Here is a 14246-nt window from a genome sequence, read left to right as displayed (position 1 = left end):
AAATTCATTTGCCAAAAATAAAATACTTAACAAGAGAAAAAAAAAGCAAAAAGCTAATAACAAATTGTGTTGTTACAACCTATTGACGAGGATATTTTTTTTTGTTCGGAAACCAAACACATCAAAGTCGCTCACTGTCCGTCCACTTTGCAGTTTCTTTTTGTCTATTGCTAACATATATTTCTGTTCCAACATTGATCGATGTTCACACTTGCGTTTCTGGTTTGGTTCCTATAATCAAAATACTGAATATGCAATGCATTGACCGGCGTGGTATAATAATTCTACAACTACTGCCAAGATCCATTTTGCATGTGGCTTATGCAGAAGCAGATGTTGTCATATGTGAGAAGGGCTCGACTTACAGGTGAACTTCATTGGAAAAATTGGAACCATTTGGTAAAGCTTGATGGATAAAGAAAATGAATACATAAAATGTTTCTTTAAGAATTACAAACAGAGAACCAACCCCATATGCAACAGAGTTTCTCAATGCAAAGTGGGAAAAACAAAAAACAAAAATCCATACAATAGAAACAATTTTGGACCACCCCTTCACTTTGAGAAAGAAAAAAAAAAGGCTCAACTGAATCCGTACATGTCAAAAGTCTTGTCCTCGGGTGGTCTCGGGTTGTTGTTGGCACCTTCAGGCACTCTAAAGCTCTCCATCGGTGGAGGAGCTGTAGCGGGAGATGGGGCCCAGTGTGGAGGAGGAACAGAGAAGTTAGAACCAGAAGCCTCTTGATGTAAGACAACAACATTAGGATTTGCTTGTGGTGAGTTCCCTGTGGTTCTTCGGTTTGAGTTATTTGCAGAGGAGGCCAGAGACGGTGTGTATGATTGTTGTTGCTGATTCTTCATTGGTGATTTGGGCCGCAGAGATTCGATATCAGGAGTTGTCACAACTAGATGCGGTGCGTCTGGAGGCGGATTCCTTCCTCCTCCCCCTTGCCACACTTTACCATCCTTGTCCGCAAAGTTCCTCACAAAAGCCTAAATAGAAACACGCATTATCACCAAAACCGGTCAAACAGATCTTCACACTTCTTGTCAGAAATAGATAGATGTCTGCAGAGTGAACTTAAAGAGTTTTTTTTTACTTGTGATTCGAAGTTTGAGGAAGAAAGGCCTTTTCCAACAGTAAGCCAGCCAGCTCGAATATTGTGATCTTCGCCAAAAAGCTCAAGCCTTCGGCGACCAAGTGCAAAATGCTCTATTATCCTATACATATCTTCAGGCTTTTGAGTCGAACCTGCAACTTTGAAGCGCAGAAAGGAGCAATTAAGCAAAATGGCTTGCAACAAAGCAGCGATACATATTCATTAACTTTTACCAAAACAATCTTATTTTATACTTTCATTCAACTGAAGTTGTGACATGTTGGACAAACTTATCAACAGGCCCACTTAATAAGAAACTTGAAGCTGGAAGCAAGCACATTTTTTACTAACCGTAGGGAGGCTCTTCAGCAATAATCACATCAGTGTCAATGTTAGCATGGATAATATGTCCATCAGTGCTACGTCGAACAGTACCCTTTATCCCCATCAAGCAGTGCTCCTTTACAAAGAGGGAGAAAATAATAATAAGCAAAAGATGAATCAAACAAAAATGCAATGGTAGTCCATAACAGACCTTGGAGCGCTGAAACACAGTACGCGAATCGTGGCGCAATGTTGGTGCTGCACTACTTTTGTTGGTCTTCACCCAGCAAATGTCTTCGCACCTTCTGAAACCCCACTGTAACACCCAAACAAACAAACAAAAAAAAAGTATATATATATATTAGATGCAGCGAATACTACTTATCAAGACTAACAAATGAAAGGAGCAAACCTTCTTCAGGCATTGGCGCCCTTGCTCTAGCCCAACACCATCACCAACCCAAAGGAAGACAAAGGAGGGAGTGTCAGCTATTGCCTACAGAAACATGGAATATTTTTGCTTTTGTTATACACCGTCATAACATATATGGAGCCACAAGTTCTACTCACAAGCCAAAAAATATATACATGTTAAAAGTACCACATCTACGTCTAACAGATGATACTGCTACCCAATATTAAGTCAAACGGTAAGAAAATAATAACACCAGCCAAAAAAAAAACTTAACGCTGTAGAAAATATGTATCCTAAACCACCTATGAGCATTTAAAAGAGTAAATAGTTACCTCAATCTTAAGATTGATGATGTCCTCAAATGACCAATACTCCATAGTATCAGAAACACCAGGAGCTCTATGGACATATTCCTCCCACGGTGGATCGACAAGAATAACATCAAACTTTGTTCCAAACAGCTCGGGAGATAACTCAAGTTCATGCAAGTCGCCTTTCAAATACATTGGTGCAGAGGCGGAATTAGATACAATCTCGTCTTTCTTCTGAATGAGCTCCCTAAGCTTGGGATAGTCTTCTACATTGGTAAGCTCCAGCTCTCGGATGAAATTCTGGGGACGCATTCCAGTATCCACAAAGTTCTGGGAATAGTCATTTTGCTCTCCTCTTGAAGGAGCTTTCCCAGGAGGTCCACCACCTCGAGGAGGAGGAACCCATCCCCCTGCATTCTTATCAGAAGAAGGCATCCCACGTCCCATTGGTCCAGGAACATTGAATGTAGACCCGGAGAAGTTGGGAGGGCCTCCTCCTCCTCTTTCAGAACCTGGTGGGTTAAAGAACATGTTGGGGTTTGGCGGAGTGCCAATCGAAGGAAATCTCGGGCCTGATGGTCCAGGGGGAAGCGGTGAGAGGACAGGGTTCACAGGTAACATATTGCCATCGACTCCTCGTGCACCAGGCCAGACAAGAGCTGGGGGAAATGGAGGCATGAAAACAGGAGCCCCGGGAATCGGAGACATGCCAGGGGTAAGAGAGTGAATGGGACTAGGTGGTGGCATTCCAAGGTTCGCAAATGGCGGCCCCATGATAGGCAATTGAATAGCACCTTGTTGGTTATCTCTGCCACCACCACCTCTTCCTCTTCCACCCCTTGCGGGTCTGTTCCCTTTCATGCCGCCTTGTGGAGTCTGCGGACCTCGGTTAGGCGTTGTTTGCATGAAATTGGTCCGACTAGGTGTTGCACCTCTCTGGTTTCTTGCTTTAGCTCCTGAGTAATCAGAGCTAGCTTCACCAGCTTCGTCTCTCGAATCCTCACCATAAGTTTTGTTTTCTTGGTTGTAACCCCAATCTTCATCAGGCTTCTTGGGAGGTTGCTGAGCAAAGTTCATTACCCCATCAAGCGGTTTGGTTTGAATCTCAATCACATCATAATTCTCGTTTGAAACGCCGCCACTTGACAAAGCCTTAACAGCCTCACCCCTGTTTCCATCTTTCCTACCACCCAAACGACCATGTGACCTCTCGCCTTCACTCCTTTCACGTCCTTGCCTTGGATACTCCCGTTCCCTGCCACGATCATCTTTCTGATCTTTATCACTGCTACTAGAATGTCTTCTCTTCCAACCTTCTTGATCCCTGTCTCTGTCTCTATCAGACCATCCCTCATCTCTTCCTCTGGATCGGCTATATTTGTCCTTGTCATAGTCTGCCTCTGAATGTTCTGATTCTTGATGACGCCTTCCACTTCTGTCTGGTGTCTTAGACCTGCTAGACCGACCAACTTCCCCTTTCTTAAGAGGACTATCTCTATCATCTTCCTTAATGCCACGTGTCTTACCCTTCTCCTCTCTGCTACTCGATTTCATACTTCTCTCAGACTTTCTACCATCACCACATTCATTACCGACAGAATCAGAAACCTTACTGCTTTTGTTGTGATCCCCTCTTTCGCTGTCGGGAGCAGCAGCAGCAGCAGCTTCGTCCCATCTCCTCCTCTTGCTCGAATCAGAAGAAGAACCGTGAGTCCGATCCCGACCACCGCTTTCTCTTTTGTCGGAACTCTTGGAATCGCGATCGTGATAATCATCAAGAGCCTTGTTGTCTTCCTTGATTTTACTTCGGGAACTCTCAAGTTCCGATGCTTTTGCACTCAACCTTCTCTTCTCGCTTCTCTCTCCACCTTCCTGCTCTCCGTCTTCATACCAAGTACTCAGCTTTTCTAACGAACTCTCTTCTGATTTCTTCTTCATTTGCCCTCTCTCTCCCTCTTTCTACAGTTAGGGTTTGTATATTAACGCCGATCAAATCGACGAGACGGTCATACCATCCAAACACCAAACCAATGGGCCTCTTTGGGCTTATGGGCTACATCTATTATATTTACGTTTTATTCTTTTACTAATTCACCTAATATGCGTACGTAGAATAAAAAGTTATCAACGTTTTTTTTTCTTTAATTTTAACTTTTTATTGCCAACCTGAAATCCATAATTACAGCTTCAGTTACAAGTTTGATTCAATCATTTTTTTTAATTCCAATAGGGCTAGACTAGCTTTGCATGCCCACAATACCAACACGTTCCACTATCTGAATAGCAACAACCGTTTTCAATCGTTGATGATCACCACCACTAGAAGATGGGGTTTTACTTCATTTCCTTCCGATCTTCTCATAACATCACTGGAGTAGCTTGTGAATGATAATATCTTCAAACCCGTAACTTAAACTATCGATGAAGCTCTCGACACAAACAGTAAAAAAGAGATAGCAAACCTTAGGGGGACCACCGGGACCTCACAAACCGCAGAACAATCGGGAAAATGGACCGCCAAGAGCCCAAGAGACTACACAGATCAACATAGACAACACACATTCATCAGACACGTCATGCTTCAATGGAAGACAGAACCAGCCACAAAAACTTCATTCCCTGCAAAAAATAAAGAAAGAGATCAGTTTGCCAAGGTGACAAATTAGCCGACTTAGCATTGGGATAACCCATCTCCATCCAAACCTCCTCGCCATCCGCAAACCAACTGAACCACCCACAAAAACTTTATTCCATGCACAACGATGTCTTGGTCCAAATTAATGACCTAATTCTATATTTCTTGCACTTAATTCACAGACACTCCATGCTGGAGACACGGAGAGGAGCCGAGATATAGGAACTGAAGAAGTCATAACCATTCGTGAAATGGCCCGAACACATTGCACCAGTACGAGAGACATAATTAACAAGGAGATAGCAACTTCAAGCGATGTTGAGACCCCCGCCATAGGCGACAGATCCTCAACGCGTCACCTAAATTGCAGACGCACGCCAAAGAAAGAAAACCACTACATGGTATCTTGAACCTGTGCACGGACCGACAGTATCCACCGCCACCTCTCCTGAGCAAAAGCAGACCTACCACCATCGCAAGATACAAAGCGTCGCTGAGAATGCAAGCTTTACGCACCACTCCACACAGAGGCAGAAGATCCATGGAATACATCAACACATCGAACACCAAGGAGAGAGACGTACAAGAACAACATGCACCTCCATTGATGAAAGGATCCAAAAATATCTACAAAATGAAACGCAAACCCATTGGAGCCCTCACCCAATAATTAACTTTGCTTGCCTCAGATGCTCACCGCCTCGCTGAATCTGAGAAAGACAGCCATCCACCACAAAGCTAGTCCTCCCCGGAGAAAAACCAGAATACCCTACAGCAGAGACACTTTCACAGAACCACACATCTCAAAGACAAAGGGAAAAAAGGCAAAACGAAGCTAAATGAAAGAGGGTGGGGAAAGGAGAGTACCTCTAGCGACCATGGGCGCAACCACTGGTCGCCGGAAAAAAACGTAGCAAAGATTAAAGTGGAGTCTTGAAAACAGCGGTTGGAGGTTTTCCACATTTAATTTTGTAATTACCTTAGGTTATCAGAGTTTGGGTTTTATAGTATATATATTTATTAATATAGTTTTCAATGATATGTTTTCGGTTTGAGATTCTCATGTCTCCCTTTTTCGTCCTTGCTCTAAATTATTGATTTCCATTATTTATATTTAAATAATAAAAATGAATAAGAGTAAATAATAAAAATGAATAATGGTATAGTTATTAATTTGTACTCTATTTTGAAAGGTTATTTTGGAAATAAAATTTCAGTATAGTTCTTGAAGAATTAAGAATACAATAAATATTAATAACTGATCTCAATAGTTATCGAGTCCAAGAAACTAGAGTATCTGCATCGTGTGTTCAGAATTATGGTAGATGTGAGTTGGACAGTTGGTATAGGCCTAGTAAATTTCAATGTATGGTAGTAAGAAATGCTTATTTTAAAATTAAGATTTCGAATTCGACTCGGAAAAACTTGTTTTGTCTTTTTTTAAAAATTATTAAAAAAATATATTATCTTCCTCCATTTTTTATTTGATTTTTGTACTCCTTAAGCTATTTTTATGGTTACCATAAACTGTTTTCCCTTAAATCATCAAAATTGTGAGTGTTGTTTATGTCTCACTTAGATATACAGTGAAACCTCTATAAATTAGTAATGTTGGAACTACACCAAAACTATAATTTTTTTATTAATTTATCGATATACTAGTTGAACCAAAAAATCAATTTGGGACTATAAAATTATATTATTTTATAGAAATTTTTAGTGTATATTAATTTATAGAGTATTAATTTAAAGAGGTTATACTGTATATGTCACAAACACCAATTTTAAACATTCATAATTCAAAAACGCGATGGCTTCAAACAGCTGTGTGCTCATAGTGCGCCCGATTCCAAGCGATTACAAGCAATTCCTCAGCAAATGAACATAATCCTCGGATGGATGTCGTCAATGCAGGGAACACAGGATGAGAATCTGCAGCCCTTCGTAGTTCACCAAAACTTTCAGCCGAAGTTGCGACAACATCTTTACCACTGGATCCAGGAACGGGCTTCGATCTAGGAGATGAAACTCTAGCACTCCTAGGGATTTGGTCACCAGCGCAAGGAAGGAGCACAAGAGAAAAATTGTCGTCATTTAACGAACCATTGGGGGTCATTACAGACGAATGGCTTAGGGGTAAAAATATTTTCTAAAATCTCTTCAGTCAAAGATGCCATCAAAATAAAAACAAAGGAATGAAGCAAATAAAAGATCAGACCATCGAATCAAAATCAAAAAAGAGTAAAGGCATAGATGAAGAATGAGAAATGAACTACGTGATAAGGAAAAATTAGAGAAAATAACAAAAATTGTGAAAAGAAGTGGGAAATCTTATATATTAATAACAGAAGTCACAACCTTGATTCATGTGTGATTTTTTTTTTTAAATGGACCCTTACTAGAAATCAGTTATCATTCATCTTTTACTAATAACTAGGTAGACCGCCCGCACGCATGTGCGGGCATTAACATTAATATTAAATTGATAATTACGTATTTACAACTATATAATACTTATGTTACATGTATGTGGTTAATATGAAAGATTCGATGTTACATATTGATATTTATAATATGTTCATATGAACAAAGAATACATTAGAACGTTTAGATTAAAAATTTCAGTGTTTTGTATAAACAATATGAGTTATAGAAAATACAAAGTACCTTAAGTCCATAAAGTAGAGAAACCAGACCTTAAGACCAATGCTTCGAGTTCTGTCTAAATTAAAGTAAAACCCACACATCATATAAGATCATATTTCCCATGTCTTGAGAGCCAGATCATCATGAAGAGTGCTCTCGATTTTCTTAGCACCAACATCTTTCCAGTCTATTGAAAGCATTGTCCCAATAGATTCCACCTACTGATTGTGCAAAACTGCAAAAGAGTCAATCAAAATGCCAAAAACATTGTAATCTCCATGAGAGAAGAAAGACTAAATAGAAATATAGATAGATAGATACTCACAAATGATTTGCTCTAGCACTCCTCATATCCTCATCAGAATTCAAATATATCTCACGGAAGAACTTGTTCAAAGCAGCGTCTCCTTCAAGCTTATCATCCTTCTATTCTTTTTCATTGCAGCTTCAAGCTTGTCATAGTCTTTTACTTTCTTGGAAGAATGATAAGCCGGTCTCATCGAAACCTCTGCACCATTACACAAACAAATAATATAAATTTAAAAATGTCTAGAGTCTGTGATTCAAACTTCTCATTAGGTGAAACTAAATAATAAGAAAATAGAAAGTAGAAAACATGTTTTAGAAATTTGGGTCTGGCAAAACGGCTGGTTGTTTGCCATGTTCAAGAGAGGTCCATGTGATTATCTCTGCTTTTAAAAGACTTTTCTTAATTTTGGTTGATATTACTTCATAACTGCACTTCACTACTGCTATCTGAATACACACCGCAAGGAAAAAAAAGTCAATACAATGTGTATAACTCAGAACATGGCATTGTTTACCAATCTAATAAAACATATCATTTATATCTGATAAAGCGTATCCTTTAGATACATAACTCTTTGAACTGCTTATAGGTTAAGCATGATTATTCTGTTAGTTCAAAAAGTTAGAGTTCAAAAGGTTTAAAAGGACTGCTTGGTACTATCTAATAAAATGTATCCTTTAGATGTCAATTATCCAATTACATCTATAAACCAATTACCTTTTCCAACAATCTCGGTTTGAGATGATACGCTTTCTCTCTTGGAACATCAGTCACAATACTCAGATGCAAAATCACTTACATAATTGACACAATTTACATAGAAGTGTTTATCATGGAGGTGTGTTCTGAGAATGCATTATGCTTCAAACGATCACATTTAACACTAATCTTAAAACATCAGAAAAATATAATTGAGAAAAAACAACTATTTCACGCATAACCCCAATAAAAAATCAGCCATGAAATATAAAAGAGAGATTTGAATTACCTGAGATTTATTATCATTGGTTTCATTGTAACAACAGAGATGATTTACGGTTTCCTTCTCTAAGCCTTGAGTCAGAAAAGAGGTAATTCTAACAAAAATATTTAAAGATATAAACAATCGCCAAAAGATAACAAATTATTTAATTGATAGGACAACGTCAATAAGTTTCAAAGTTTTTAAAAAGCTTTGAGATTACCTTTGGCTTTCAGACGTAGCTGAAGAGGATCATGCACAATAAATAAATTGCACTTGATTAGCATACACATCTTATATTATATTTTTGCTAAGTGATTTAACTTTATAAAAAAAAAGAATTACTTTTTCGAAAGGGATGATCAGTTATTGGATAAACAGAGTCGTTTCTTTTTGTTAGTTGAATCACTACTGATGCAAAAATGTAGATAGAGATACAGCATGGAGAGGAAGAGAACAAAAATAAACGGAGAAAAAGAATCCCTCATAAAATTACCAGTAATGGTGTTCCCGTCTATGAGTTACTTATTGATTATCATACACCTGCGCAAGATCACAAAAGTAGAATTTAAATTAGAACGATCAAAAACATATGAAAACTTAAAAGATAGATACGTGAAACTAATGAGGGTGGCGTGATATTTATATAGCAAATTAGTTTAAGTTTCTAAATGACCTAGCTTTCAAGAAAAGGTATGAGATATAATATCCTCTAATAAATTTTAATTCAGCTATGAGATAGAATATCTTCTAATAAATTTTTAAATATATTCTGGTTATAATATATACATAATTTTGGTAACTCAAATCTTGCTATATATATATTTAAATATTAAATGCATGATATTAGGAAAGAATATATCCCGTCAGTTGATTGCAACTGGTTTTTTATAAAACAAATCTCACTATAAGGATTTCAATAATAGATAATAAGGAAAGAATAAGGAATTTTAACGTTAAAACCCCTCAACTAAGTTTGTTTTGGGTAAAAACCCTCAAACTAAGTATTTAACGGAAAAACCTCCTAAACTAACTTTATTTAATGAATTAAACTCTAACAGGTCATAATTACCATTACTACCAGTAAATCTTTAGTTTAGGGGTTTCTACACTAAGTAAACATAGTTGAGGAATTTTGTCATTAAAATGAAAAAATTCAAAATATTGTAATAGGAGGATAAATTTTCAAAATAAATTTTATAAATTAATGTATAAGCTTTTATAAATGACTTAAAACCTCTTATAATAATTTAAAACATTTGATAAGCTAATATAAATAATTTTATAAATGTATTTATAATTTTATAAATGATTTATAAAGTATGCATTGAATTATTAGACATTAATAGTTATTATGATACTTTATATACGAATATAATTATTTCTATACGAATATAAAATCATTATATCAATTCAAATAAACATTTTTGTTTATTATTTTATGTAATTTATAAATATATAAAAATTGATCGCATTATTACTCTTTCATAGTTTCAACAATTAGTTACCATAAATAATTATTTCTAATATTATGTAGATTATTTGGAAAGTGGTAATTGAATTATCCTTTCCTTTCAGATATAATTATAATAAATAAAATTAAAAATCATCGGCCAATCAAATTATAACAATTTGAAGAGTTCATTTATGATCAACATGTAATAAAAAATCACTTATGTGAGTTCTCAATCAATATATAGTAGGATTTATATTTTTATAAATAATTTATAACATTATACAAATAATTTTAAAATTCTGATAAATATATTCTGTAAACAAAGATAAATAATTTAAAAATCATATTAATTGACATGTTTGGATTTTGTAATATTTAAAATAGTTATTATATAATTATATTCGAATACAATTCATCAAGTAGAGTATAAAATTATTATAATTATTTTATATAAAAGTTCGTTCATTATATTTTATAGTTTATAAATATTAAAAGTAATAAATAAAACATTATTAATCTTTATATAATTTTGAGAATTAGCTGCCATAAATTATTATTTTTAATATTCTTTAGATTATATGGCAAGTGATGTTAAATGTTTTTAGACTTACCTTAAAATTTTTATATCTAATTTAAATAAATAAAAATTAAAAACAATCCACCAATCAAATTATAACAATTTTTTGAAACTTCACCTATGAGCGACACGTCGCCAGAAATCTCTAAAGTGACTTCTCATTTAATATATATGGGGATATGGCTTAATAATATATCACTCATAATAACATCGACTCCTACAAAACCAGATTGGTTAACAGACCGATATTTGATTCCTTATTAAATGTAAAATAAATTTAGTCACTTATCATTATCAAACCAGTCCGTAGACCAATACATTATCCTATTGTTCTAATTCTTAACATGCAATAGAAACCATTAACCAACCGGTCCTTATACTAACACATTATAGGATCAAAATTTATATCATAAAACCAGAGTTTCATTATGTTTTAGTCACTTACACATTATGATCAAGTGATGATCCACCTCTATTATTAGAAGCATTTCACCTGAAAAGAAGCATCAAACCGGTCGGTTTTAGTTCATGATCACGTATATATATGATCACATATAATTATGTAACACATAAACACATATCTTCAAAACTAATGATCACGTATGACGTATCTACCTCGAGAATTCAAACACATATCTTCAAATTTAATTTAACAAAAAATTTCAAACTTATCATTCGGTTGCAACAATAATAACAATATTCCATAATATTCACATAATTTAAAAATAATTTCTATAAATTGATGGTCGGTTTCAATTAATCCACACAATTTGGTATTACTTGAGGGTTTAAAAGAAGGATATTCTTTATGTATACTAGAGTCGGTGTCCGCGCTTCGCGCGTATAACATGTTTAATTCAGTACCAAATTGTCCAGATTTAATGAGTGTTATTCTTTTTTTTTAACCGCGTTTGTATTTGGGAGGCATAAAATTGTCGGATACTGAGAAATTTTCTTGTCCTCGAGCTTCCTTCTTCTAAATGCAAAAAGATTTCGGTATTGAAACCATAATCACCATAAGAGAACAAAAGTGGGTACTGGAGGTTCATGTATAGCGGATGATTATCTCGTATCTCCTTCAAATTAGTTGACTGAAACTGGACGACTATATCTCTCTCACAGATAGTGTCTGACATGTCGCCAACAATAAGTCCAGCTACCTCATTTGATTGAGGTAAGTCATATTGTTTGATATTTGATTGAGCGTTCTCGAACCCGCCTAAAAACCTTTGCAAGGCAATTGTTGGCATCCATCATTTCTATAAGGACTTTTAATGTGGCTTCGTCTGCTTTTCCTTCAGAGGTTGTTTGACCTAAAGCTTCTAGCCGATTCTTAACTTCGTTTTCCGTATCAAAAATATAGATTTGTAGGTACTTGGGTGGTAAACCTGCCTTAGGAATGAGGGATCCGATACGGTGGTAAGTCTGCCCTTGAATACGGAATGTAAATGACCCTCTGCCGAAAACAACACTGTAATCTAATTTTGCTCCAATAGATGTAAAAGCTAGGAGGGCATTGTAGACTCGGATTGTCTCGCAAAATTGTATATATTGCAGTAGCTTTTCTAACAATGGGGGAGGTTGTCTCAGAGGCCGAAGTTTTATCAGTCCTTGGTTGCAACAAATGCTGAAATGTAATTCTTTTGTTTTAGGGTCTCTTCCGGTGCTCTCAGATTCCCAAACCAAAGCACCACATGATGGACATTCTAAAATTGGGTTTGTTCTCGCTTCAGAGGAGGATGATACATTTGAAGGGGCTGAAAACATTAAATAGTCGAGAGACGACTATTAGATGATGATTTAATAGGTATTTGGAACCAATGGTAACTCCACTATCAGGTAAATGGTTAGTTGACCCGATCTAAAAACTAATTTTTTTTCGTGTACAACAGTTTTCTATAAATAGATAATTAATTGAATTTAAGAAATATGTTAATAGACTGATTATATTAACGATTTTAAGTTCCTCTAATTTTAATTTAAATATATTGAACACTAAGAACTTATGATGATGCAAGTTGTATTAATGGTTTAATGTGAATATATATATATATATATATATATATATATATATATATATATATAATGCATATAAAGTAAGAAAGTATGTACCTTTTCCTTGAGCTCTATCGATTTGTCTATTTCTTGCGGACGTAGATGTGTTAGGTCCTGTAATCAAACTCGTTGTTGGTTAGTCTACATAATTAATTTGTTTTAATGTGAAGCTGTAGTTGTACTATTTGGTGCTTGCCTTCCATCCTTCGTGATGTACTTTTAGATAGCAATATTGCCCTTCGCATGCCACGTGCATTTTTTCTTGACACTGCATGGATTTAAATTTTAAATGTGTGTTAATATTCATATAGTCAATAAATACACGCACATACTTCACAGCCACCTAGGAGGGAACATTTTTTTCCCATAAAAGCATTATTAGTAAAATATATGTACAAAATTATCAATTAATTATATATATATATATATAAATATATTTATATAGTATTAGTTTCTTGTGAATAATAGATGGATAACTCACAGTCAAAAAAATTGAGGGGCGAAATGTTGTTGCACAATTCCCGCAGATGGAGCTGTCCGCAAAAAAAGTTGATTAAATAAATGAATAATTGTAATTGTTTGATCAATTAGTGCGAGACATGTCTCTATTAAATTTTGTGTATACCTTTCACTTTATTCCGTATCTCTAGCGGCCCATCCACGTTTTCGTGTCACCTTGTTCGCATTTGATGACTCTGATATTGGAAAGAAAAATATTTTGTTATTTTAACTGTGGGTACTGATGGAAAACTATACCATGTATCAACTACTATTGGTTAGGCTTTCTTATTCAACTACACGGAATACACGTTTATATAAAATACCAAAAATTGATTTTTAGTATTTTGGGCTGAGAATGGGGCTTTAGGGCCTTTGATCAGAGACGATCGATAACGTTATTAAATCCATGCTTCAAATAGATAAAAACTGATAGGAATCAGAGAACTCCAGATGTTTTAGTGGGCTGGTGAGAATGGTTTAAATGGGCTGCGAGATGGGTCAAATGGGCTGTGAAAGTGACTAAATTTTTTTAATTTCAAACTCAATCCGAAATGACATGGCAGATTGGTTGGTTCTGAATATTTTTGCCTATGTGGCAGTGTTTAGGAAGCTCCAATTTAGTCCCTTTTATATAGTAGGATATGATATCGTGAGTTGCCGTGATCTACTCATCCGTTTTCCTAAATTGTTGGTTTAAAATCAGCAAATCTATATATATAAAGGGAAGTTTTCTCTCACCTTAGCATTCCACCTCATCACATTGCATAGGGCATTTTGTGACACTTGTCACTTCCTGATTAAGAACTTAACGTCATCTATTTATTTTGTGGACTAACAAATCTGTTTTATTTATCTAGGCTTTCTGATTTTATTTGACCCATTAGCTCAATAAACGAGTTTCTTTATGTCACAATATAATGATTTAGGCCGTCGTAACATGTTTATTTTCTGTACT

At 35.5% G+C, this 14246-nt stretch overlaps 1 protein-coding gene across 2 annotated transcripts; it reads right to left on the bottom strand.

Annotated features, from left to right (window-relative positions):
- Positions 1 to 395: 395 nt before the first annotated feature.
- LOC106360948 (N6-adenosine-methyltransferase non-catalytic subunit MTB-like) lies at positions 396 to 4135 on the bottom strand. Of its 2 annotated transcripts, none has more exons than XM_013800628.3 (6): positions 2172 to 4135; positions 1837 to 1920; positions 1636 to 1740; positions 1452 to 1560; positions 1101 to 1258; positions 396 to 993 (listed from the first exon to the last, which is right to left on the bottom strand). In XM_013800628.3, the coding sequence occupies exons 1-6, from the start codon at positions 4086 to 4088 to the stop codon at positions 583 to 585; spliced, it is 2784 nt and encodes a 927-aa protein (XP_013656082.2). In that variant the 5' UTR covers positions 4089 to 4135; the 3' UTR covers positions 396 to 582. The 2 variants fall into 2 exon arrangements, with proteins under 2 accessions (XP_013656082.2, XP_013656083.2); XM_013800629.3 differs by having other exon boundaries at positions 1101 to 1252.
- Positions 4136 to 14246: the final 10111 nt, after the last annotated feature.

This window comes from Brassica napus, chromosome A9 (genome assembly GCF_020379485.1).
Source record: "Brassica napus cultivar Da-Ae chromosome A9, Da-Ae, whole genome shotgun sequence".
Lineage (NCBI taxonomy): Eukaryota > Viridiplantae > Streptophyta > Magnoliopsida > Brassicales > Brassicaceae > Brassica > Brassica napus.
Note: the sequence above shows the minus strand (reverse complement) of the source record. Positions and strands in the feature narration are given on the sequence as shown.

What these genes read in the sequence shown, in the direction of transcription:
- LOC106360948 (XM_013800628.3), bottom strand. Translation starts at nt 4,088, where the DNA reads ATGAAGAAGAAATCAGAAGAGAGTTCGTTAGAAAAGCTGAGTACTTGG. An exon ending in TCATCAATCTTAAGATTGAG is followed by an intron (nt 1,921 to 2,171) that starts GTAACTATTTAC and finishes ATGTTTCTGTAG; the next exon opens with GCAATAGCTGACACTCCCTC. An exon ending in GGCGCCAATGCCTGAAGAAG is followed by an intron (nt 1,741 to 1,836) that starts GTTTGCTCCTTT and finishes TGGGTGTTACAG; the next exon opens with TGGGGTTTCAGAAGGTGCGA.